The sequence below is a fragment of the Microcaecilia unicolor genome, chromosome 7, assembly GCF_901765095.1.
Source record: "Microcaecilia unicolor chromosome 7, aMicUni1.1, whole genome shotgun sequence".
Lineage (NCBI taxonomy): Eukaryota > Metazoa > Chordata > Amphibia > Gymnophiona > Siphonopidae > Microcaecilia > Microcaecilia unicolor.
The window spans coordinates 163,809,333-163,836,779 of record NC_044037.1 but is presented as its reverse complement, the minus strand read 5'-3'; the positions used below and the strand labels follow the sequence as shown (position 1 = coordinate 163,836,779).

Genomic DNA, 27,447 nt, shown 5'->3' with positions numbered 1-27,447 from the left:
GAGCTGGTAGGACTGAATTTTGGCCACGAGCATAGAGGAATGGTAGGCCTTCCTCCCAAAGGAGTCTAAGGTTCTAGAGTCTTTGCCTGGGGGCGCCGAAGCATGCTCCCTAGAACTCTTAGCCTTCTTTAGGGCCAGATCCACAACTCCAGAGTCGTGAGGCAACTGAGTGTGCATCAGCTCTGGGTCCCCATGGATCCGGTACTGGGACTTGATCTTCTTGGGAATGTGGGGATTACTTAGAGGCTTGGTCCAGTTCGCCAGCAATGTCTTTTTTAGGACATGATGCATGGGTACTGTGGACGCTTCCTTAGGTGGAGAAGGATAGTCCAGGAGCTCAAACATTTCAGCCCTGGGCTCGTCCTCCACAACCACCGGGAAGGGGATGGCCGTAGACATCTCCTGGACAAAGGCCGCAAAAGACAGACTCTCGGGAGGAGAAAGCTGCCTTTCAGGGGAGGGAGTGGGATCAGAAGGAAGGCCATCAGACTCCTCGTCAGAGAAATACCTGATGTCCACCTCCTCCTCCCACGAGGCCTCACCATCGGTATCAGACAAGTTCATGAACCTGTGTCTGAAGCCGTGCCCGACTCGACTCCGTGGAAACACGGCCACGGTGGGAGCGTCGAGAGGTAGACTCCCTCGCCTGCACCGGCGAAGCTCCCTCCGCCGACGTCGTCGGGGAGCCTTCCTGGGAGGTGACCGCAGTCAGTACCGCAAGCGGCACCGATGTCAGAGACCTCACCCTGGGCAAGGGGCCAGCCGGCGCCTCACTCGACAGTACCGGTGGCGCAAGCACCCCCAGTACCGGAGGGGAAGGGCGCAACAGCTCTCCCAGGATCTCTGGGAGAACGGCCCGGAGACTCTCGTGCAGGGCGGCTGTGGAGAAAGACATGGAAGCCGATGCAGGCGTCGAAGTCAGAGTCTGTTCCGGGCGGTCCAAGGTGGAGCGCATCGACACCTCCTGAACAGAGGGTGAGCGGTCCTCCCGGTGCCGATACCTACTGGGTGCCGACTCCCTCGGCGACCCAGAGCTCTCGGTACCGATGTGGGAAGGAGACCGGTGTCGATGCTTCTTTGACTTTTTCAAACAAAGCATGTCACCGGAACTTCCCGTACCGACGAGGACGTAGAATCCAACCGTCGCTTCCTCGGGGCCGAGGCCGAAGAAGGTCGGTCTCAGGGGGGCTGTACCACAGGAGCCCTCAGGGTAGGGGGAGACCCACCCGAAGGCTCACCGCCACCAGCAGGGGAATGGACAGCCCTCACCTGCACTCCAGTCGAAGCACCACCGTCCGACGACATCAGCACTAGTGGAGGTCCCGGTACCACCGACGCCGACGCAGCCTTCCGATGTCTCGGTACCGACGATGCAGAGGGTCGATGCCTCGATGCAATCGATACAGTCGCCGCCGAGGTCGGAGGTCTTGACACTGTCGACGTCGATGCACTCGATACTCCCGGTGCTGTTGCCGACGAAGAGCCCGAGAACAACACGTTCCACTGGGCCAATCTCGCTACCTGAGTCCTTTTTTTTTAAAAGGGCGCAAAGACTACAGGCCTGCGGGCGGTGCCCAGCCCCCTGACACTGAAGACACGACGCGTGCCTATCAGTGAGCGAGATTACCCGGGCGCACTGGGTGCACTTCTTGAAGCCGCTGGGAGACTTCGATGACATGGGCGGAAAAATCACGCCGGCGAAATCAAAACTCGTAATTGCGGTAAGGCACCAAAAAGAGGGAGAGAAAAAACTCGACCCGAGGCCTCAAAAGGGCCTACCCCGAAAACGAAAGGAAACTTAACGGGGCAAAAACTGGAAATACGGGAAGGGGGAAAAGACCGAAAGGCCTTTCTCCGAAATCCATTTTTTTTTTTTTAGTAGCGAAAAGTCAAAAAGACGCGCGAGGGTCAACTTAACGGGCGCGAACAGCGCAAACACGACTTTACCGAGCGCGGACAAAAGAAGACTGATGAACACGAGCCGGTTCGGGCGGGAAGACGGCCACGCATGCGCGGTGCGCATGGGCGCGCGAGGACTAGCAAAGGCCTTTGCTAGTGAAGTTTCTGATTGGAGGGGCTGCCGTGGACGTCACCCATCAGTGAGAACAAGCAGCCTGCTTGTCCTCAGAGAATAAAATTTAACAGTATGTGCAAAATAAGTGAATGCCTATCCATGTGAAGCCACCTAGTACAGAATGCTTATAACACAATCAATCATAAAATAATGGCAAAGTGAAAGTAGCAGTAAAACAGATGGCGCTGAATGACATTTTCCAAATGGTGATGCATAGCTTGATGGGATGTCCTTGTAAGACCAGAGTAAATCATCACAAGGACAAAACGTAAGAAAAACCCAATGGACTGCACTAAAACAAAAAGATGGCATGTGGAAACGTGCTCCTTTTGTTTTGTGGAATGTAGTCGTATATTATAAAAATGAACTTGCCTTTTTTTTTTTTTTTTTTTTTTTTTTTTTTAATTACCACCGTTTCACGGAGAGCTATTGAATAATGAGGGAAGGGCTTCCTTCATGTAAAAGTTCTGTCCTTTATCCAATTCTTACATATTTTGTTGTTGTTGTGTGTTAAAAAGATTTTTTAAGAAAAAAAAAAAGTCATGCAGCACTTCTTGTCTGTCTGCTTTTTGGGTGAAGGAAGCAGCTTCATGGCACGAATATTTTTAAATTTCCTCTCTGCCCTAAGATTAGTAACTTTCTAGCTCTTTGTCCCACAGGCTTAAAGAACTGAGTTGGCCTGCATGGTGTTTTTGGGTTTTGGTCTCCTCTGACACTATGTTAGCTTCTAGGATCACTGTTTTATGAATACTATTTGAATCTGTATCATGTCCTACTTATTCATGCAGGGCCCTTTTTGTGGTGGTGGCAAGGTATGTTTTGAACTTAATTTTAATACTGAACAATAATTGTGGAGATAGTGTAGACATTTTAGAGAAGTAGAGGCTGGTGCAGTTTAACCTGTCATCACAAATGATTTCCTGAATGTTTAAAGTGTTCAATTGCTGCTGCCTGTTTGTGTTACTCTGTTATAATATTAGCATAGATCTGAGGCTATGGGCCCCTATAGTTCAGTTAAGCTGAATCAAATCAAATCAAAAAACCAATTCATATCAGCGAATTAAATCAAAAAAAGGTTTCAGAGAATTGGACAGCACTAGAGGGAACAGATCAGCTACTCAATCAGAAGAAAGGTCTGTGCACAGATACCTAAGAAGTTTCAGTGGGCCCACCTGCACGTGTCCCAAGGCCACAGATTGTAGAAAGTGTCCAAGACTAGCTCAAATAAAACCCTCAAAACACCTGCTGCACCAGTCTACACTGTGACCTTCTAATGAAAATAAAGAATATTGACAATTTCAAAGGCTGCAACATTCTCCATGTCTTTGGCTTAATCTGCTGGTAAAGTGGCACAACCCACATGTCTGGACAGCTCTAACAAAAAAGGGAAATGTTAAAACCTATCAGCTTTTAAAAATACCGCACCCCAAATACTGTGTTCAATTCTGGTTACCGCATCTCAAAAAAGATATAGTGGAATTAGAAAAGGTACAGAGAAGGGCAATAAAAATTATAAAGGGGATGGGACAACTTCCCTATGAGGAAAGGCTAAAGTGGCTACTACTCTTCAGCTTGGAGAGAAAAAAAAAAAAAGACGGCTGAGAGAAGATATGATAGAGGTCTACAAAATAATGAGTAAAGTGGAACAGGTAGACTTGAATTGCTTGATTACTTTTTCCAAAAATACTAGGACTAGGGGGTACACAATGACGCTACAAAGTAGTAAATTTAAAACGAATCAGAGAAAATATTTCTTCACTCAATATGTAATTAAACTCTGGAATTTGTTGCCAGAGAATATAGTAAAAGGCGGTTAGCTTAATGGGGTTTTTAAAAAAGGTTTGGATGGCTTCCTAAAGGAAAAGTCCATAGACCATGGACTTGGGGAAAATCCACTGCTTATTTCTAGGATAAGCAGGATAAAATGTATTATACTGTTTTGGGATCTTGCCAGGTTCTTTTGACCTGAGTTGGCCACTGCTGGAAACAGGATGCTAGGCTTGCTGGACCTTTGGTCTGTCCCAGTATGGCAATACTTATACACAGTAGTGATGCATCTTATCTCCTCCCCTTATGTTCTATAGCAGCAACTACTGTAGTCAGCTGTTCTTACAATTTGTTGTTCTTTTCACCCTACCTTTTACTTTGTAAACTACTTCACTACTATTTGTAGTAATTATAGTACAGCAAAATTTTAAATAAACCACCAGTAAACTACAGCAGGTATGGCCTGATATTAACAAATATAAACAGAGGAACATAAGCACAAATTATCAAGTGAGAATAAATTAACAGGAAAATTTCCTGGCATTAATTAGAAGAAAGGGTGATGCAAAAATATGCAAAAAGATTAATGCTACCTAAATATTACTTTCTGTACTGTGTTCAGATATTAAGAATTTTGATATAGTGATCCAAAAGATGTCTAGTCCAAATTTTGCCCTACTTAGGCACATCTTTTTACAATTAAATGTGTAAGAAAAAGTGATGTTATCTGCGCAACTACGTCAGACTCACCTACAGTATTGATTCATTAATCCGACTCATCCTACATCACCCCATTTGAAATACTTCAGATACGAGTGACAAGAAGTCTTTACTTAATATAAGAATAGCTATACCGAGTCAGACCTATGATAGATATAGCACAGTACCCTGCTTCCAGCAGTGGCCAATTCAGTACCTGACAGAATCCCAAATAATAGCAATATTCATGCTACTGATCCGAGGGACAAGGAGTGACTTTCACCATGTCTATCTCAATAGTGTTCTATGGCTTTTTTCCTCCAGGAACTTGTCCAAACCTTTTTTTAAACCCAGATACACTAACTGCTGATATCACATTCTCTGGCAAAAACTTGCAGAGCTTAACCAGTCATTGAGTGAAAAAATATTTCCTTCTGTTCATTTTAAAAATAGTACCATGTAACTTCCTTGAGTGTCCCCTAGTGTTTGTACTTTTTGAAACAGTAAAAAATTGATTTACGTTTAGGACATTAGATTGTAAGCTCTGTCGAGAAGGGATTGTCTCTTCATGTTCAAGTGTACAACGCTGCATACGTCTAGTAGCGCTATAGAAATGATAGTAATAGGACATGAATCCATTATAACCAGTACATGAATTAGCAAGAAAAACACCCACACACACACAAAGTGAAATACTGGAGGTTTAAAGCTTGCACGATAAGACACAATCTGGCATAAGAATTAACATTTAGTAACATACATCTTTGAAACAGTTGCTTCCCCAGTGACCAGGCTAAGTTCACTCATTGTGCACAATTTCCATAACAAAAATAAAACCACCTATTTTTTCTATGCTAAACACATGGTCTCTACCTATAAAGCTTTGGGTTTTTTTTTAGCTTTACATTCATTCAGAACCAGCTTTTGTTGCATGGTGCCACCAAATAGTGCTACAGCTGTTCTCATGTCTCTTCATTAGCTTCCAGTTCAGGCCAGAGTCTGATTTAAATTGGCATGTGTTACTTGGAGGCATATTTTCAAAGCACTTAGCCTTCCAAAGTTCCATAGGTTTCTATGGAACTTTGGAAGGCTAAGTGCTTTGAAAATATGCCTCATAGTAACATAGTAGGTGACGGCAGAAAAAGACCTGCACGGTCCATCCAGTCTGCCCAACAAGAAACTCATATGTGCTACTTTATATGTATACCTGACTTTGATTTGTATCTACCATTTTCAGGGCACAGACCGTAGAAGTGTGCCCAGTACTAGCCCCGCACCCCAAACACCAGTGCTGCCACCCAATCTCCGCTAAGCTTCTGAGGATCAATTCCTTCTGAACAGGATTCCTTTATGTTTATCCCACACATTTTTGAATTCCATTACCGTTTTCATCTCCTCCACCCCCGTGGGAGGGCATTCCAAGTATCCACCACTCTCTCCGTGAAAAAATACTTCCTGACATTTTTCTTGAGTCTGCCCCCCTTCAATCTCATTTCATGTCCTCTAGTTCTACCACTTTCCTGTCTCCGGAACAGGTTCGTTTGCAGATTAATACCTTTCAAATATTTGAACATCTGTATCATATCACCTCTGTCTCTCCTTTCCTCCAGGTTCAGGTCAGCAAGTTTCTCCTCATACGTTTTGTAATGCAAATCCCATACCGTTTTTTTGTAGCTTTGCACCACTTCAACTTATTTTTACATCCTTAGCAAGATACGGCCTTCAAAACTGAAATTGCCCCATGTAAGCCGCATTGAGCCTGCCATGAGTGGGAAAGCGCGGGGTACAAATGTAAGAAAAAAAAAAAGACAATACTCCAGGTGGGGCCTCACCAACAACTTGTACAGGGGCATCAACACCTTTCTTTGGCAGGTCATACCTCTGTCTATACAGCCTAGCAACCTTCTGGCCACCACCTTGTCACACTGTTTCATCACCTTCAAATCCTCAGATACTATCACCCCAAGATCCCTCTCCCCATCTGTTCATATCAGACTCTCACCGCAACACATACGTCTCCCATGGATTTCTACTCCCTAAGTGCATCACTTTGCATTTCTTCGCATTGAATTTTAATTGCCAAACATTAGACCATTCTTCTAGCTTCTGCAGATCTTTTTTCATGTTTTCCACTCCCTCCGGGGTGTCCACTATGTTACAAATCTTGATGTCATCTGCAAAAAGGCAAACTTTACCTTCTAACCCTTCGGCAATGTTCAAGCAAGGTTTATTAGATAAAGGGGCAGTTCTGCATGGAGGGCGGGGGGGGGGGGGGTGTCTTCTACATGTTTGAGGAAGTTTAAGATGTGTATATTGTGTTCTTTTGGCTTTTGAGTATTTTCAGTGTAATTAGATAGGTTTAATGTTAGAAATAAAATAAAGAGAGACTAGATAACAGTATTTATGAGGTCAACACTCATAGCTGGTGCTTCTGAATAGTGGGCTCAGTCATTTCAAACACTGCTATTTTGAATAAAACATAGCACATTTCAAAATGGGCATCCAGTTATTCAAAGAATGTTTTGTTTTTACAGTCAACCAAATATTATAGAAGGAAGGAGAATCTCTCTACAGTCTTCTAATTTTTAATGCTTTGTATATAATAAGTCAGCAGCACTGAATACTAAGGAACCAACTGGCATAACCCCAAATACATCTTTGGTTCAAATACTGCTACAAGTTTTCAACAGAGTTTTTGCCAAAACATTTACTGAACAAATATTTTATACCACAACAATTACCAAAAGACTTGTTGTAAATTATATAAAGCATAAATCTGAATTGTTCATAAAAAGAAACCATCTATTCTAAAATAGTGATCGATACCCATATTCATGTCACATTCTTTCATATATGAATGATTCAAAAGACAAACGCATCACTAATCTCCACTTTATATCCCCACTACAAAACAGTGTAAATAAATTACAAAAATCTTACACATAAGTAAGGCTTAAAACTTTATATTAAGACACATGCAGTCTGCTAGCTAATTTGATAGTTTATGTTTGGCAACAGCAGTCCTACACTTTGGGATCAAAAGAACAGAAAGCTAGGTGGGTACGCAGGCAGCCAAGGTTCATTTTCAAGCCAAAGTGTGTAGGAACGTTCACCATTATGCGCATATGGGCCTAGGGGAAAATGTGGGGCGGGGGGAGAAAACTTAGGATGAGTATGGAGAACCACCCTATTGTTGAAAAACTTGCTATAGCTCATTAGCTCCTTGCGCTGAAGTAACTAGACCGCAAATAAGACTTTTCAGGTCAGGTATTTCAGATCACAAGTCTAGTGGCTCAAAAGAAACTTTCATCGGCTCATTTACAACCAACTAGGTTTAATGACTGGAAGTGTCAGAAGCCAATCTGACCCATTACAAGGGCTGAAGCCAGTGGGCAGAGCACTTTGCTGCTATATTAAGTGTATATTGTTTTGCTTTCTCTCTGTTAGGAGAGGATCTGGAAGCAGGAGATGTAAGGGGAGTTGGGGGTGGCTGGATTTGGGTAGTTCTTGAAGAGTCTATGAAGGAGGAGGGTTTTTCATATTGCTCCAGAGCTTGCTTGGAAAAGAGACGGCTGAGGGGAGACATGAGAGAGGTATATAAAATAATGAGTGGAGTGGAACAGGTGGATGTGAAGTGTCTGTTCACGCTTTCCAAAAATACTAGGACTAGGGGGCATGCGATGAAACTACAGAGTAGTAAATTTAAAACAAATAAGAAAAAGTTTTTCTTCACCCAACGTGTAATTAAACTCTGGAATTCGCTGCCAGAGAACCTAGCGGTTAGCTTGGCAGAGTTTAAAAAGGGGTTGGACGGTTTCCTAAAGGACAAGTCCATAAACCGCTACTAAATGGACTTGGGAAAAATCCACAATTTTCGCAAACAACATGTATAAAATGTTTTGTACGTTTGGGTAGCTTGCCAGGTGCCCTTGACCTGGATTGGTCGCTGTCGGGGACAGGATGCTGGGCTCGATGGACCCTTGGTCTTTTTCCAGTATGGCATTACTTATATACTTATCAAATGCTGTACTGTGGATTTCAGTGCTGCGCTATATGCCTTTATTCTTGCTTGTGATGACGATAGAGATCTTTATTGTCATATTAAGCAAAAGAGCTGCTGCCTATGCAGCCACTATAACCAAGCTGAGCTGGGCTACAGGCACGGGGGTCAGGGGCAGCCAATGAGCTTGACTTGCTGCAGCCCTGGATGGGGTTTTATGTTTGATGGATTTCCCCTGCTTATCTTTACAGTTTGCTGTCTTTACCTCCTGTACATAATAACTTATGGGTTAGGGATCCAATTTGTCTATTAAAAAAAAAAAAATTATTGGAGAATTCTTTACCAGGCTCCTCACTTTTGGCCATTGCTTCCCTATGCTCTTCATGCCTATTATTTTTCCTTTCATAGGAACTTGAAAACTTTTCTGTTTTAAGAAACGTTTTGGCTAATTGACTGCTATATTTCATTCTGTATTATTTTATTTATGTTACCCGCTTTGAGCCACTTTTGTAAGAGTTGGGATACAAGAAACATATTACATTACATATGTTCTCCCTTGTGTTTATATTCCACTCTCAATTTAGCCCAGCCACTGTGGTGATTTCTTTGGTTAGACATCACAATCCACAGCTCCCTCCAAACCCAGTTAACATGAACCATACATCTAGCTGCTAGGTCCCACCTAGAACTCACTTCTTTTCTTTCCTTCCCTGCTCTTCCAGTGTTGGTGAATGTTGCAGGCTGAGAACTAGGATTCAAAACCTGCTGATGGTCCCTGTGACCTTGAACCAGTAACATCATGCTCCACTAGTTTTAGGTAAAGACCTACATTTTAAGTAGCAAAGGGCTACTAAAATGATAGCGGGGATGGGACGACTTCCCTATGAAGAAAGACTAAGGAAGCTAGGGCTTTTCAGCTTGGAGTAGAGACGGCTGAGGGGAGACATGATAGAGGCATATAAAATAACGAGTGGAGTGGAACAGGTGGATGTGAAGCGTCTGTTCACGCTTTCCAAAAATACTAGGACTAGGGGGCATGCGATGAAACTACAGTGTAGTAAATTTAAAACAAATCGGAGAAAATATTCTTCACCCAACGCATAATTAAACTCTGGAATCCGTTGCCGGAGAAAGTGGTGAAGGCGGTTAGCTTAGCAGAGTTTAAAAAGGGGTTAGACGGTTTCCTAAAGGACAAGTCCATAAACCACTACTAAATGGACTTCGGGAAAATCCACAATTCCAGGAATAACATGTATAGAATGTTTGTATGTTTGGGAAGCTTGCCAGGTGCCCTTGGCCTGGATTGGCCGCTGTCATGGACAGGATGCTGGGCTCAATGGACCCTTGGTCTTTTCCCAGTGTGGCATTACTTATGTACTTTAAGCCCTATAGAGACTGAAAACTAGCTACTTTAACTTGATTTGCACTACCAATGCAAAAAAAGGCCTGCACTAAATCCAAATAAATGAATGCTGTCTCATTCCTGGTTTGCCTAGGAATCAAAATCCAGTTTTCCTGAATGGTAGTCAGATACTGGGCCAGACCACCTGAATGTTTCAAAAATCTGATTCCACCCCACCCCCTAAAAAAAAAAAGAATATTTAACCAAGTTTTCATATTTAATTTTTTATAGAAAAAAAAAAAAACACATTTTTGTAGCCTTTATAACAAAGCTCATTTCTTTCACTTACATGGTTGAAATGATTACTCTTCCTCTTTTCTCTCACTGGAAAAGTATGAAAGAAAAAAAAGAAATAAGAATCAGCAAAGTATATTCAGTCAGCATCAGAAACTCCACTGAGAAAATCAATCAGGAAATAACCCTTGCAGTATAACTGCAGAAAGTAGGTTATTCACTGTAGCAGGTGTTCCGAGGAGAGGACACATTCCCACATATGGGTGATGTCACTGATGAAGCTCATGGAGGTGCTCAGTTTTCTTTAATTTCAGAAGCATTTGTCATCATCTAATGCACGTGAGTGTGCCTTCCTGCCCGCCGTGCTCACACAGGACCAAAGCAATCTAATAAAAAAGGCTAATAGGGTACAATTCCTAAAGAGGTAGGTAGGTATATGAGAATGTGCCCTGCTGTCCTTGGAGAAAACACCTGCTACAAGTGAGTAACTTCACTTTCTCAAAGAACAAGCAGGACAACATATTCTCTCACATATGAGAATCCCTAGCTACCATGGTGTCATGCCTGTTATATGGGTAGATGCAATCCTCTAGCCCAGTGTTTCCCCAAGTTCAGTCCTGGAGCACCCCTTGCCAGTCAGGTTTTTCAGGATATCCACAATGAATATATATGAACTTGATTTGCATGCACTGCCTCCATTTATGCAAATCTCTTTCATGCATAGCAGTCCTGAAAACCTGACTCAAAAGGGGCTCAAGACTGGACTTGGGAAACACTGCTCTAGCCAACTGGATAAAATGTTTCTACCATTGGCTGCCGCCCAGCAAGAGAGACTTAAAAATTGCAGAATGACCTTAGGAAATTGGAAGACTGGGCATCCAAATGGCAGATGAAATTAAATGTGGACAAATGCAAAGTGATGCACATTGGAAAGAATAATCCGAATCATAGTTACCTAAGGCTAGGGTCCACCTTGGAGGTCAGCACCCACGAAAATGATCTAGGTGGTGGTGCAGATAATAAGTGAATCGATTTTTTACTCACTCCAAAAGTACAAAGACTAAGGGACACTCAAGTTATATGGAAATACTTTTAAAACAAATAGGAAGAAATATTTTTTTCACTCAACGAATAGTTAAGCTCTGGAACTCTTTCCCCAAGGATGTTGTAACAGCGGTTAGCGTACCAGGGTTTTAAAATATTTGGACAAGGTCCTGGAGGAAAAGGCCACAGTCTTCTATTGAGACAGACATAGGAAAGCTACTCCTTGCCCTAGGATTGGTAGCATGGAATGTTGCCACTATTTGGGTTCCTGCCAGGTACTTATGACCTGGCTTGGCCACTGTTGGAAACAGAATACTGGACTAGATGGACCACCAAGTATGGCTAATCTTATGTTCTCTAGAGAAGAAGAGAGTGATAGCATTTATTAGGTTCCTCATGGCTTGGAACCACTGATAAGCTAGAGTCCACTGGGCCTCAAATGAAGGTGTGCCATGGTTGCGAAGTGCACAGTTGAGGCCTAAGTTTCAACATCTGCCGAGCTAAAATCTGCTGGCTAATGAATTTTTAATGCTATGGAGACCAACTCCTCTGCTCAATGCTCTGGAAGATAAGCTTGGGCTTGAACAGTATCTAGAGGGTTCTAATGAACTCCAACTGTTACACAAGATGAGACTTGGGGTAGTTTATGACTAACTCTAGTAGTTCCATCACCTGAAGTGTTTGTTGCATTGAATCTTGAGATCCTTCCTTTAATTTGCTCTTTAACAGCAGATCATCTAGGCAGGGAGAAATATGGATTCCCTCACACTGTATAAAGATGTTGTGATTATTGCAAGATTCAATGTTATTCCCTTGCAGATTTCTAACCCAACCTCACCTAATACCATCACCTATTTGGTACTCTTTAACCTTACCATCCTGATGGCTCTCTGAAACCTTCTACATCTATGAAACGACCCTTTGCTCATTAGATCCACTTCCACCATCATGGTTAAAATTCAACTCTCAGGGTTTAACTTCCTCTGGTTCACAATATGGTCTGCAATAGTCTCTCTGTAGGGTCTGTCCCCACTCTTTGGAAACAAGCTGTTTGTCCACTTTTAAAGAAACCCTTACTTGACCCTTCTATTCCATCTAATTTTCACCCAGTATCCAATCTTCCTTTCCTCTCCAAGATTGCTGAGAAGGTAGTCTATTGTCAACTTTTCATACACTAATTAAGCATTGGTTCTTCATCCCCATCAGGCAGGTTTTTGTCCACTCATAGTATAGAGACTGCCATAACTGTTGCTTAGTAATCTTCATGCAATTTTGGATAAGGGTAACATTGCACTTGTGAAGTCTTTAGATCTTACTGACCACTTAATTTTGCTAACATCTTGCAGATATTATGTTTAGTACTGTTCTTAATTGGTCTGTACACACCAATGATGGCGCCTCTCAACCCTACTCCCTCACCCGTGGTGTACCCCAAGGCTCAATTCTGTCTCCCCTACTCTTCAATATCTTTAGTCCCTTAACACCACTTATACAAGAGTGTAACATTTAAGATGTTCTATTATGCAGACACTCTTACTCTGGTTCCCAACCTCTCCTATTACATATTGATCTTGAACCTCTCCAATGATGTTTATCTGCTTTGGCCTCCTGGCTTTCATCTAACAAACTTGTCTTGAATCCTGATAGAACTATCACTTGCTGGGTATCACTTGCTGGGTATCCAGTGCATTCTTCTCCAACTCTGGTTCTTTTTGGTTGGCTAATTTCCCCAGTCACTACTTTTAAATACCTAAGTATCTCTGGTTCGATAATGAGTGGACTTTTACAAAACAAATTTCTGAACTTGTTAAATCCTGTTTTGGCATTCTTCATGTTCTCCATAATTTCATGGATTTTCAAATGCTGCACACAGCTTGTCATGCATTTATTTCTAAGCTACACTACTGTAATTTGGTGTACACAGGCATCTCTAACTTATCAGCTTAAGTGATTACAAACAGTTCAGAATACAGCAAATTACTTTGCAAGGTAATAATAATTTTTTTAAAACGTCAAGCCATCACATCGCATCTTTTCTTATTCATTCGCACTAGCTACCCCTCAACTATCGTTTTAAATTTAAAACTCATCTTAACCTACAAAACTCATCATTTAGGCTAACCATGTTATCTTATCTCAATATACCATATACACCCTCCCATCATTGCCATTGTGCTGTTATCCATATTGTCCCCCATGATTTCGCATGATAAGGATTCACAGAAGAATCCCTTGTATACCCAGTTCATTTCTACGTTCCTTGAAGAATTGCATTTCCGAAATGAAGACCTTGAAACTTTAATAAATGTCTTTGCAGGCAACAGTACGGTTGAATGATGTTTCTGAAGGGTAAAGGAAGATGATCTTCAAATGATTTTACATTTGCTGTTAACACAAGTATTGGATAATTGTGGAAGAGTGACGTGACAATTTGACAAAGTAGTTAATTTTTTAATTTTCCTGGACAAACTGTAGTTATGACGGTTATTCCTGAAATTAAGATATTTTTGTATTCATTTTTATTCTTTATTTTCAATACCACGTGAAAGATCATAATTATGTTGCAGCTCCAGGTTGATATTTGTAATAACTCCCCATCGTGGATTGCCTAGCTGATAGCTGTTCCAGTCACTCTGTTCCATCTCAACATCTGGCATTTCCCTCAGACCGGCTTCTCTAGGAAAGCCAACTTCAGAACTGCCACATACTACCTACAGTCCATCCTAACATGTCCATGGACCTTTTTAGTCTCTAATACCCTTTCCCACTTTCTTCTTTCCCAGTTCCTTCTATCCTATTTTATGTAATCGTATATTCACTGGTCTGGCGATCGCCTTATCAGTACATTGTACGCCACTTTGAGTCCGCATGCATGTGGAAAAAAGTGGGGTATAAATGTGCATAAATAAATAAATTTGAGCATACTTGATTCAAACAATTTTGTTCTGCCTAATCCAAAATCTACCCAATATGAATCTAATCAACATTCTGCATTTTTTTTCTAAATCACCAAAATTATGGAATGATCTTCCATCTTTTCTTTGCTCTGAACTGTCTTTTGCCAAGTTTAAAACTTTTAAGAAATGTATTTTAGATTGGCTTATAATGTCCCACCGTGATGCCACTTCTCTCCGGCCATTTTTGCCCCTTTTCTCGCTGGACCATTGAGACAATGGGTTGGATGGGACATCCAAGTACTCTGCTGGAGAAGAAATGACCTATTGGTTCGACTGTATGTATTCTTGTGTGTCTAAGTCTCACTGTCATTTTAAAAAATGGTGTTCCTTTTCTTATATTTGTATATTTTAGATTGTAAACCGTTTAGAACTGGCAGTAAGAATTAGCGGTATAGCAAGTTTTTAATTAACATTCTGTAACACTCTGGGAGCCGATGTGATGTCAAAAGGCAAAATGCGATACTAGTAGAGGTGTTTTTCTACTTGAAATCTTAGATGTTTCCTATGACTGGGTTGTACATGAACAGCGTATAGACATCCTTTAAGGGCCAACTGTTTTCCTGAACCATGGGAAGTAGAGTGCCTAGTGAAACCAACCTGAACTTTTGCCAGATATTTGTTCAGGGCCTTTAGGTCTAAGATGGGACAAAATCTCTGTCTCCTTGGGAACCAGGAAGTACTTGGAGAAAATGCTCCCCCCTGTAGTACGGGTTCAACTACACCAGCCTATAAAAAGGCAGAGCTCCTGTATAAGTAATTCTTGGTGTTAAGAGCTTAACCTTGATAATAACAGTGTGTGATTTGAAGGAGTACTTTCAAATTGCAAAGTGTAGCCTGTTCAGACTATTTTGAGGACCCACTGAGGTTAACAAGGCTCACCTTTGTTGGAAAACATTTAGCCTCCCTGCTACCAATATGTTGTCTCAACTGGTTCCACAAGAGCACAGATGCAATAAAAGTAGCTGTTCCAAAGCCCATCCTCTTTTGATTGGGGAGCTGGTTTCTGCTGTTGTGGTGGGAGTGAGAACTCTGGTCTGACTGGAATGGATGAGAGAATGGAAGAACCCTACACCTTTGAGAGTAGTAGTGCCTCCCACATGATTACCTCATAGAAGTTGAGGCCATGCTCGGAGTGGGCCAGGATAGTTACTTGATGGTATCCTTTTCTTGATGAGGTCAGTGACCTCCTCTACCTTATCACCTAGAAAACGGTCTTCTCCCTGGCATGAGACATCCATCAGCTTCTCCTGAACTGTCTGTTCTAGGTCTGAGGCCCACAACCAGGCAGGTCTACACATCCCAATAATCATGGCAGAGGCCCTGGACGCCACATGGAAAGCATCATAGGTTGCCTGAGCTATATGCTTTCTACAGTCCTGCTGCCTGGTTACTTGCTGGTGGAGCTACATAGCCTTCGCAAATTGTCTGAAAATTCTGTCACACTGCGCACCACATTCTGCAACTGCATGCTCATGAAGAGCTGGTAAAAATGTATGCATGAGTGTAGCATAGCATTCTGAAACACATTCCTTGCAAAAGACTCCAATGTCTGAGCTTCCTTCCCCAGGGACACTGAAAAGTGAATTTTGGTTCTTGAGAGCAAATTCGACAACCAAGGAATGGTGCAGAAACTGGAGTGTCTCGGATCTGGGAGCCTTTGGATTCTAATCACAGGGTCAGCCTTCTTATGAATGGGCTGCACAGAGGGGTAGCATCTCTTTGGGGGGAGGGGGGGAGCCAACAAAGTCAACAATGTCCAACATCTCAACCCTGGGTTCACCCTCAACCTTCAAAGAAAACGAGACAGACCTCGGCATCAACCATACAAACTCAGTGGAGGAGGAGGAGGAGACTGTCTTTTTTTGGGGGAGGGAAGGGATATAATGAGATACCAAGGATCCTTCCTCTGAAAAAACGTTTGGATCCCATTCTGATGCTCAAAAGTGGTCCAAATCAGACTCGTAGAAGTACTCCTGTGCCTGCCTTAATCTACTAGGCTGCTGTATGACACCATTTCGACCAGTACTGACTCGGACATCCTTCAATGTATTGCTGTAAATGCCCTAACAGGCAAGACATGGGCGTTCAGGATGAGATGAAGTGCCATCAGATCCACTGTCAAAGCCCGATACGTATCATGTTGAGCAAGACGGCATTCCATCTCTTCCTGCAGCACTGCCCGAATCTCCTCCTTGAAGTCAGCTACCGCTAAAGGCTGAGCTGAAGCCGGTACAGTCACATCCTTTACAGGAAATCAAAAGGTGATTTGGTGGCCTGGTCCTGGATCAATGGAGGCTGATGCACCCCACTCTGGGACTTTAAGAAGGAGCTACCTTCTCAGTACACACACTTCAGATAGATGTCGATGCCCCACTGTTCCTGGCACTGTGCTTCAAGTGAGGACCAATGCCGATGATTCTTAGCCTCTGCCCAATGCACAGCATCACATCCCTCAGCGCCAAAGAGTGCATCCAATCCTTGTGTCCTTGGGGCAGGATCGGAAGATGTCCAATGCCAATGCGTGCTACCAACATTTAATATCAAGGCAGGGTGGTGATGACCTCAATGCCGATGTGTCCCCAGTGTCCAATGCACCTCTGGCAGCCAGAGGGAGTGATGCCTCTGATGCTGAGGTCAATGGACTGGACTTGTCAGGGCCAAAAATAATTTTGTGCTGCTCTCGACTCAATTTTCTTGATGAAAGTTGTAAACATAGTTTAAAGGATTATGGTCAGGTCTCAGAAATGACAGGCACCATGAATGGGTGTCTGTGAAAGACATGGTCCTGTTATACCTCAACACTTCTTAAAACCAGTGGGAGTATGTGACACAATGGAAAAATAGCCGTAGCAAAAATCAAATGGCGCTATTATGAAGAAAAATGAGAGTTTTCCCCAGCTGGAGAGGGCCTGAGGAGCAACTGAAAAAGAAAAGAAAAAAACAAACCCTTTTTAAAGGCCATAAAACTAGGGGGAAAAGGGGGGGGGGGGGGGGTTGGTGTAACTTGGTTCCATGTAAGGCAAATATAGCGCAAGGAAAAGAAAAATAAGGCAGATCACCAAATGCGAGAGAAAAGCAATATGGCACGAGCTGAGGAGAGAAAAGAAACTGTGTCCTCTCTGCTCCATGACACAGGATTGTCTTGGTCCTATGTGATCACAGCAGGCAGGAAGGCATGCACGTGTTGTGGATGTTGCCAAAAGATTCTGAAAAAAGTAAAGAACTTTGGTGGGGCATCTCTTTGCCGAGGCTGTGTTGGTGATGTCACCCATATGTGAGAATGTGTCCTGCTTGTCCTCAGAGAATACATTGCTCAAGTTAACCTAGTTGATAATCCTTAACAAAAAAAAAAAAAAAAAAAAAAAAAAAAAACTGCTCCATCAGGGCACTAGCTCAAAAGTAAACGTTAAACTGAACATGCTAATACTTTTTAAAAAAATGTCTTTATAATTATGAACTGATAGCCAAGATGAGGTCTACTACTCAAAGAACTGAACTTTCCCACACACACTTGTCACACTTCAGAAAACTTGATATAAAATGAGAAAACTGATTCAAGTACCATGGGATTCAGAACTGCTAATACCTGCCTCTATTAAAAAGGGGCTATTAATATATTAAATATTAAAACAACACTTTCAGGGGTCATTACCAAAGGTATCTAAGTTAAAGTTACTTCCATGGGAAAGAAATAGGATACCTTACTGTGTGCCTTCATTAGGTTATCATTCAATGATTGTTTTGGGGAACACCCTCTGCAAACATACAGACCAATGTAATAAACTGTACTAATCTTAGCACAGTTTACTTCGTTTAGCCTTGTGTGAGGGCACAATTTCCAATGTAGTAAATATTGTAAACCACAAAAGACGTGTGCTAAAACAGGCCTAAACTGTAGTAATAATTTTAGTACAAATAACATCGAAATGCACACTAATTGCATACAGAATTACTTCCAAAGAAGACGACTACACTAAAAATTAGCGCTCACTTTTGATTTGAAAACTTTATTCACTTCTAGCTGTGCAACAAAATCTCAGGTGGTGATGTTCTCATTGACCTTAAACGTCAATGGGAATGAATTAAAACCAAATCTGTCCTAGAAACCACCCCCACCCCCTCCCCAACTTGGAGACCCTACAAAGGCACCCCTAACCCACCTTTGGAACACAGAAGCCCTTAACTTGAGCATCTCAAACATGCAGATACCTCTCTCACCCTGTAAGGGGAAAGGGGATGGGACTCGATATATCGTCTTTCTGTGGTTACAAACAGTTTACATATTATACAGGGATACTTATTTTGTACCTGGGGCAATGGAGGTTTAAATGACCTGCCCAGAGTCACAAGGAGCTGTAGTGCACTAACCACTAGGCTGCTCCTCCATTACTACTTGTCTCTTCCCATAGAGATTATCAATCTTCTTCCCTCTGCTGCCATCTTTCAAAATAGTCGTAGTAAGAAAAGGTTGCTGATGCCTCCCCTAGCACCAGGTAAGTGTTATTGGTCCATCAGTGAGGCTCAGGGGGTTTGGGAGTTCTTTAGTCAAGACCTTGGGCCAGGGTTCCTTGGTTTTAGATGCACTTAGACCAGAGCACCTCCATGGTTAAAACATAATTGTTAAAATTAAAATTTTATTTTTGGCCAGAAACTGAAACCCTACCCCAACCCTAATTGGGACCTCCTCTTCTGGGGCACCTCCAAATCCATAGCAATCCAACTAGACTATTCTCCCCTCAATCCCTAGCCCCAACAATGAGAGCAAAACGTAGGGTGAGTGGGCTGTTTCATTTTCTCCAAATTCTGCAGCAGTGACTCAGGCCTAATCTTTGGAAGTGGGAGTTGGGACTCCCACTGCTACAGTAGTCTTACCTGCAATGGTAAAATTATGTATCATACCTGATAATTTTCTTTCCATTAATCATAGCTGATCAATCCATAGACTGGTGGGTTGTGTCCATCTACCAGCAGGTGGAGATAGAGAGCAAAGCTTTTGCGCCCTATATGTGGTCATGTGCTGCCGGAAACTCCTCAGTATGTCGATATCAAAGCTCCATCCGCAGGACTCAGCACTTAGAGAATTACACCCACAAAGGGACACTCTGCCCAGCTCACCACCGCCAAAACGGGAGAGGGGAATTAACCCAGCTCATCCCCACACAAGTGGGGGAGGGGAATCCGTCCAGCTCATCCCCGCGGAGCGGGGGAGGGACACCACCCCGCTGATGCGGGGGGATCTGGCTTATCCTGCAACCGCAACCACGGGAGGAGCTGACTGACCCTAACACCGCCGAAGCGGGAGGGGTACAAAGCTGCCCTACAGCCCCACGAAGCGGGAGGGAGCGCCGGCAGAATTTATGTCTCAATCCAGCCCCGTAAAACGGAGGGGAGAGGAATGCAGCAGCTCACTGTAACACAAACTCGTCTCAACTCTTGAAGAATCCAATTGAAAAAACTTGAACAGGAAGTCCTCCTGAACAGGAACTGAAGACTAAACTTGAATCTGAAATGCAACCAGAATATAAACAGTACAGATATCTGGGAGGGGCTATGGACTGATCAGCTATGATTAATGGAAAGAAAATTATCAGGTATGATACATAATTTTACCTTACATATCATCATGCTGATCAATCCATAGACTGGTGGGATGTACTGAAGCAGTACTCACCCAGGGCGGGACATTGAAATCCCTGACCGCAACACTGAAGCTCCAAACCGGGCCTCCGCCCGAGCAGCCACAGTCAAGCGGTAATGCCTGGAGAAGGTATGGGCCGATGCCCAAGTTGCCGCCTTGCAAATCTCTTCCAAGGAGACGGACCCGGCCTCTGCCATCGAGGCCGCCTGAGCTCTAGTGGAGTGAGCCTTCAGCTGGATAGGCGGCACCTTCCCCGCGGCCACATAAGCCGCTGCAATGGCTTCCTTGACCCATCTTGCCACTGTAGGCTTAGCAGCCTGCAGACCCTTACGAGGACCTGCAAACAGGACAAACAGATGATCCGATTTCCGGAAATCATTGGTCACTTCCAAGTATCTGATGATGACTCGTCTCACATCCAGAAATTTGAGAGCAGAGTATTCCTCTGGGTAGTCCTCCCTACGAAAGGAAGGGAGACAGAGCTGCTGATTCACATGGAAGCGAGAAACAATCTTGGGCAGGAAGGAAGGCACTGTGCGAATAGTCACTCCTGCCTCAGTGAACTGCAGAAAAGGCTCTCGACATGAGAGTGCCTGGAGCTCGGAAACTCTTCTGGCTGAAGTGATAGCCACCAAAAAGACTGCTTTCAACGTCAGGTCTTTCAGAGATGCCCTCAACAAGGGTTCAAAAGGCGGCTTCTGCAAGGCTCTTAGCACCAGGTTGAGATTCCACGCAGGCACCACTGAGCGCAGAGGAGGGCGCAGGTGATTAACTCCCTTGAGAAAACGTACCACATCTGGCTGCGAAGCCAGGGAAGCACCCTTCAGGCGGCCCCTGAAGCAAGCCAGAGCCGCTACCTGGCCTTTAAGGGAACTGAGCGACAGGCCTTTCTCCAGACCTTCTTGCAGGAACGCCAGCACTGAAGAAATTGGAGCAGTGAAGGGAGAAAGTGAGCCTGCTTCACACCACGCTGCAAAGGTACGCCAAACCCTGGCGTAAGCCGTAGAAGTAGAGCGCTTCCTCGCTCTCAGCATAGTGGCGATGACCTTGTCTGAGAAGCCCTTCTTCCTCAGACGCTGCCGCTCAATAGCCAGGCCGTAAGACCAAAGGGGGAGGGATCCTCCATCACCACGGGACCCTGATGCAACAGGCCCTGCTCCACTGGCAGCCGCAGAGGGTCGTCCACTGAGAGCCTGATCAAGTCCGCATACCAGGGACGTCTGGGCCAGTCCGGACCCACCAGGATTATCCGGCCCGGATGCTTTGCCACCCGGTCTAGTACCCTGCCCAACATGGGCCAGGGCGGGAACACATAGAGAAGCTCTTGTGTCGGCCACTGTTGGAGAAGAGCATCTACTCCCAGAGATCGAGGGTCCCGTCCTCTGCTGAAAAAGCGCGGCACTTGGCAATTGGCCGATGACGCCATCAGATCTAGGCTCGGCTGGCCCCAGTGCTTCGTGATGTCCAAGAACGCCTGAGCCGATAACTGCCACTCTCCGGGATCCAAGGTATGGCGACTGAGAAAGTCCGCCTTGACATTCATGACTCCGGCAATGTGGGCCGCCGACAGCTGTTCCAGGTTCGCTTCCGCCCACTGGCATAGATTCATGGCTTCCTTGGCACCTCCCTGGCGGTTGACATAGGACACAGCCGTGGCATTGTCCGACAGGACTCGTACTGGCTTTAACGCCAGTACCGGGAGGAACTCCAAAAGCGCCAACCGAATGGCTCTGAGTTCCAGGACGTTGATAGACCACTTTGCCTCTGCAGGAGACCAGAGCCCCTGCGCTGTCCTTCCCATGCAGTGGGCTCCCCAGCCCGTCAAAGAGGCATCCGTCGTGACGACAATCCACTCCGGGGTCACAAGAGGCATCCCTGCAGACAACTTGTCTGTCTTCAGCCACCAGCTCAGCGCCTTGCGCACTGCTGGGTCCAAGGGAAGGCGCACAGCATAATCCTCCGACACCGGAGTTCAGCGCTGCAGCAGAGAGTGTTGTAGTGGTCTCATATGAGCCCTGGCCCAGGGCACTACTTCCATCGTGGCCGTCATAGAGCCCAACAGCTGCACATAGTCCCAAGCCCGAAGAGGAGAGGCTACTAGGAACTGGTCCACCTGAGCCTGAAGTCTGACAATCCGATTGTCCGGCAGGAACACTCTGCCCACTTGGGTGTCGAATCGAACTCCCAGATACTCCAGGGACTGAGTCAGGCGCAGCTGGCTTTTCTCCCAGTTGATGATCCACCCCAGGGAGCTCAAAAGAGCAATCACCCGGTCCACAGCTTTACCGCACTCTGCATAAGAGGGGGCTCGGATCAACCAGTCGTCCAGATAAGGATGGACTTGTACTCCTTCCTTTCGCAGGAAGGCCGCGATGACCACCATTACTTTGGAGAAGGTCCGCGGAGCAGTAGCCAACCCGAACGGGAGGGCTCTGAACTGGAAGTGTCGGCCCAGGACTGCAAAACGCAGAACGTGTTGATGAGGAGGCCAGATGGGAATATGCAAGTACGCTTCCTTGATGTCCAAGGATGCCAGGAACTCCCCTGCCTTCACTGCCGCTATAACAGAGCGGAGAGTCTCCATGCGAAAGTGCCGAACTTTCAAGGCCCGATTGACCCCTTTGAGGTCGAGGATAGGCCGTACAGAACCTCCTTTCTTTGGTACCACAAAGTAAATGGAGTAACGTCCCTTGCCAAGCTGATTTTCTGGCACCGGAACGACCGCACCCAGGCGGATCAGATTGTCCAAGGTCTGCTGCACTGCCACAGCTTTGACCGGAGACTTGCAGGGAGAGAGTACAAACCCGTCTCTTAAGGGTCGGCAGAACTCTAGCTTGTAGCCGTCTCTGATGACTTCCAGCACCCAAGCGTCTGAAGTTACCCTGGTCCACTCGCCCAGAAACGAGGACAGGTGTCCTCCAATCTGCACTGGGCCATGGACCAGGACCCCGTCATTGGGTACGAGACCCTGGGGGAGGACCGGAGGGCGCACCTCCGGGACGGCGGTCTCTGCGAAAGGAATGCTGCTTGGGGGAGAAGTTCCTCTTGAAGGAAGAGGGGGCAGAGGAGCCCGACTTGCCCGGGCGGTACCGAAGGGCTTCCTGAAACCGTCCTCTGGAGTTACCGGGGCGAACACTGGCCCGAGCCCTGACCTCTGGTAACCTCTTGCCCTTAGACGTGCCGAGATCGGTCACGATTTTGTCCAGCTCGACCCCAAAGAGCAGCTTGCCTTTAAAAGGCAACTTAGCCAGGCGGGACTTAGAGGCGTGGTCAGCAGACCAATGTTTCAGCCAAAGCCACCGCCGTGCAGAGATTGTCTGAGCCATACCTTTAGCCGAGGCTCTCAAGACATCATACAGTAAGTCTGCCAAATAAGCCAAGCCCGATTCCAGGGCCGACCAATCAGCCCTCAAGGAAGGATCCGAGGGGGAAGCCCGCTGCACAATCGTCAGGCACGCCCTGGCCACATAAGAGCCGCAAACTGAGGCCTGCAAACTTAAGGCAGCCGCCTCGAAGGACGACCTTAAGGCCGCCTCCAATCTTCTGTCTTGGGCGTCCTTTAGGGCCGTGCCACCTTCCACCGGCAACGCCGTTTTCTTAGTCACCGCAGTGATTAAAGAATCCACGGTAGGCCAAAGAAAGGCCTCACGTTCACTTTCAGGCAAAGGATAGAGGCGGGACATAGCCCTAGCCACTTTGAGGCTCGCTTCAGGGACATCCCATTGAGCCGAAATTAAGGTGTGCATGGCATCATGCACGTGGAAGGTTCTAGGCGGGCGCTTCGTCCCCAGCATAATGGCGGAGCCAACAGGGGCTGAGGGAGAGACGTCCTCTGGAGAGGAAATCTTCAAAATGCTCATGGCCTGCACTAACAGGTTGGGCAAATCCTCTGAGCGAAAGATCCGCGCTGCAGAGGGGTCATCCGCTCCATCCGAGCGGGAATCCGTCTCCTCCAAGGAATCCCCAAAGGACTGTTGGGAGAACTCAGATACGCTGCCCTCATCTACATCAGAGGAGACAGAGTCCTCTAAGCCCTGGGAATCCACCCGAGGGCGTTTACTTCCGGGGGCCTCAACCCCTTTGTCGGACAAGGGAGAAGGGGCAGCGTTTTGCATAAGGAAGGCCTGATGCAGCAGCAAAATAAACTCGGGGGAGAAACCCCCCAGACTGTGTATTTCAGCAGCCTGGGCCACAGCCCTAGACGCACCCTCAACCGGCGCTCGCAAGAGCGGGGAGAAACATGCTGCGCATCCAAGATGACGTCCGGCGCGACACTCCGCGAAGGAGCCGCGCGGGAAGAACGGCGCTTAACTTTAGCCGCTTTTTTGCCGTCACCCAAATCAAGGGCGGTCATGGCATGAACGTCTCCCAGCTCAAGGGCGGCCCAAGAAGAAGCCGTCCGAGCAGAGTGGCCGGTCAAGATGGCGGAGGCGAGCAGCGGGGGATGGGCATTTATGGCGGGGAAAAACCGCCGCACCGGAGGAAGACCCGGGACACTGACCGGCCTCCAAACTGACACCCAACAAGGGCGAATCAGACTTTAAAACCCCCGCATCCCCGCTAGAAGCGCACACGCGGTCCGGGGAGCGATTCTTCGCGCCCTCGCCCTCCGACGCCATAGGCCACGTGAAGATCGATCGGGGAACACCCTGCCCGCTATAAAAAGGTAAAAATTACCTGCTTCTCGCTCCGAGCTGTAACGACCTGGTGTCCCCAGTGAGTAGCTGCAATAAACGTTTAAATAAACGTCGAAATAAACGCCCTTAAGGACGTTCAAAATTTTTTTTTTTTTTTTTTTGTTAACGGAGCCAGCGGGAGGGGGGAGAAAAGGAGGGACCTGGCGCCACCAGGTTTGCACTTGCTCAAGAGCCCTCAACCCCAGGTACTCAACAAAACCTAAAAATTAGGCTTGGAGACCTAGCCACAGCTGCTGCTGTGTGTGACCACCACCTGCTGAGATAGAGAACATACTGGGGAGTTTCCGGCAGCACACGACCACATATAGGGAGGCAAAAGCTTTGCTCTCTATCTCCACCTGCTGGTAGATGGACACAACCCACCAGTCTATGGATTGATCAGCATGATGATATGGAAGCATTGTTTGTGCATACGCAAAAAAAGAGATATGTACGAATGGGCACACAAACTCATGAGGTAGTTCTTGCCTGATGTGAAACACACCTAACTGCATTAAAAATGTAATGTTGATTTTTATATGCCATTTTATTACATGAGGCTTATAATTTGCTACTAGCAGTGTTAAGCTGAAGCCCTTCTGCTACTGCTACCTAATGAAGCAGAAGGGATATTTATCTATGGATTGATTTTTATTTCCTAATTGATTTACATTCTAACTGGGAGAGGTAATTAATATTCCACCATATAGCGAGCTCAAATTTAGCTGTATTTATTATATTTTTATATTTCACCTAATCACCCATAGTTAACTGAATTACAATTATCCATAATTAAAACAAAATAAGACATACAGGCATCACAAACTAACATATAAAAGCCTGAGGAAACAAATGCTTTCACTTGCTTAAAAGAGGTACTAAAATCCCCCAAATTAAGAGCAAAACCTGAAAAAGGAAAACAAATGTCCTTACTGATTAAAACTATTCATGTCTTCATTTGTGCCACACAAATCAGTAGCTTTTTATCACCTTCAGCAACAGAATACCAGCTCGGCATTCCTCCATCCATGCTCCCTCACAAAACCACCAGTAAAATACATAAACTCACCATCAGTCTGAGACTTGCTCAAGAAAATTGTGCTTGCTCTAGGGTGATCAGATGGATTTGATTCCAGAGCTAATTCTAAAAAGACAAACAGAAAGAACAAAAATACTTTGCAGTTTCTTGTGTATACTTTCTGAACTTTAACAGCTGGACAAAAATCAGATGAGGTAGTTGCACATAAAGGTTTCGAGTCTATGCACTGGTCAACCACAGATGCTAAGACATGCAAGAAAGTCAATATGCTATTAAATTTGGAAGTAACAAACAAGACAACAGTGGTCTGGAGAAGTATCTAGGTGTACAAAATAGGAGCAATCTAGGAATTGCTGGTCCATGTCTGTAGTCAACGAAGGCCACAAATAGGTCAGGTGTTGAAAGATATCCCTAATGAACATCAGTGACATCTGCAAACAACTGAGGCACTATACTTGAAAACTCATTTGTATATTCATTAGGTATACACTAAAATCCCAATCCATTTGCAGACATCAAGGATCATCATTCAGTACTACTGGTCTACAATATATCACTGCCTCTTGAGAGGAAATATGCAAAAAGTACAAGAAAAAGGAGGCTTCAACTTGAAGATAAAGCTATCTAGGCAGGGCTGGTGCTTCCACAAGTGATGGCTCAGAGAACCAAGATTCAGGAGAGGGTGGGGGGTGACAAAAATAACAGGCAAGTGATTTAAATCCCCTCACTCCTGGAGGCCTTTCTCCAGCACTTACCTGGCAACTTGGCTCCCATGGCCAGCAGGAAAGAGAGCACTTAGTAGTGCTGTTTCCTCATGTCTATCTCATAGCATAAGCTGCAAGATCACATACCCTCACAGCTTATACCCCAAGACTGGCCCAATGAAGCAGAATATAGTGCAATATTAAGTGCCCTTCCTCCTGCCAGCCACAGGGACTGAGCAGCCAGGGATGTGCTGGGTTAGGGCCTCAGGGCAGCAGGGCTTAAGCCAAGCCAGTAGATTGCCAAAAGGGAATTGAATCGGGGGTGCAGGGCTTAAGATTAAAGGTTTGCCTAAAACACCAAATATCCTTACATCAGCCCTGTATCTAGGTTTGTTCTAATGTTGCTTTATTGCTATTTGATAAACTAAACTATAAATTTGCTTTGTAAAGACTTCAGTTTCAGCTCACTTTGAAAACCAGATGTACATTAAAGATGATTTCATAAGAGGGCAGCTATGTGACATGCCTAAAAAGGTGTCTGGGGCCTACTTTAAAAAAGGCAATAGGCATCTTTATGTCTTTTTAGAATAGGCTTCAGAACTAAACAGTGCACAAAATCCAAAGATGCAAGAGTGTGTATATTCTATATACATGGGGGTGTACCTCTGCACAAAATTAAGCTCCCAAGAATGTACCCACTTTACATGGAGGAAGTAGCGCTTTTGAAATTTACTAAATAAATGTTCCTGTGTTTCTTTCCTCTGGAGTTGGGCTTATATCTGAGGAGGAACCTATGTGGTTTTTGAAGATCTTGTATATATCTCAAGACCATGTAAGCTTACTTAATTGTGTATAGAACCCATGCCACACGCATGAAAGGATCATTTGTAGCACTTAAGAAATCCTAATGAAAATGACAAAATAAAAACAAGACTCATAAGAGATCATACAAGGAATGAAAATATGGTCATATCAAATACAGATAAATTTATTCATACCTGTTAACTATTTCCTTGAATCCCACTAGACCAGTATATACCAGTGAGTTGTGTCCCCTTCCTGACCAGCAATGGGGGTAGACACACTGAAATGTTCCAGTGACATTACCAGTAGAAAGGGCTAGTGCAAGTTGGAATTCCTCAATTTACAATTGCCAAAGCAGATAAGGTAACAGCCACTAAAGCTCTTGGGGAAGTCACAGCAGAACTCAAAA

General features: G+C 45.0%; 1 protein-coding gene across 1 annotated transcript in view; it reads right to left on the bottom strand.

Annotated features, from left to right (window-relative positions):
- Positions 1–27,447, bottom strand: part of CCNYL1 (cyclin Y like 1) — a 271,003-nt gene that overhangs the window by 187,500 nt on the left and 56,056 nt on the right. Inside the window, exons 2-3 of the mRNA XM_030209142.1 lie at positions 25,561–25,635; positions 10,232–10,266 (exon numbers count right to left, since the gene is read on the bottom strand). Coding sequence (XP_030065002.1) covers positions 10,232–10,266; positions 25,561–25,635 — 110 coding nt within the window. The remainder of the gene's footprint in view (positions 1–10,231; positions 10,267–25,560; positions 25,636–27,447) is intronic.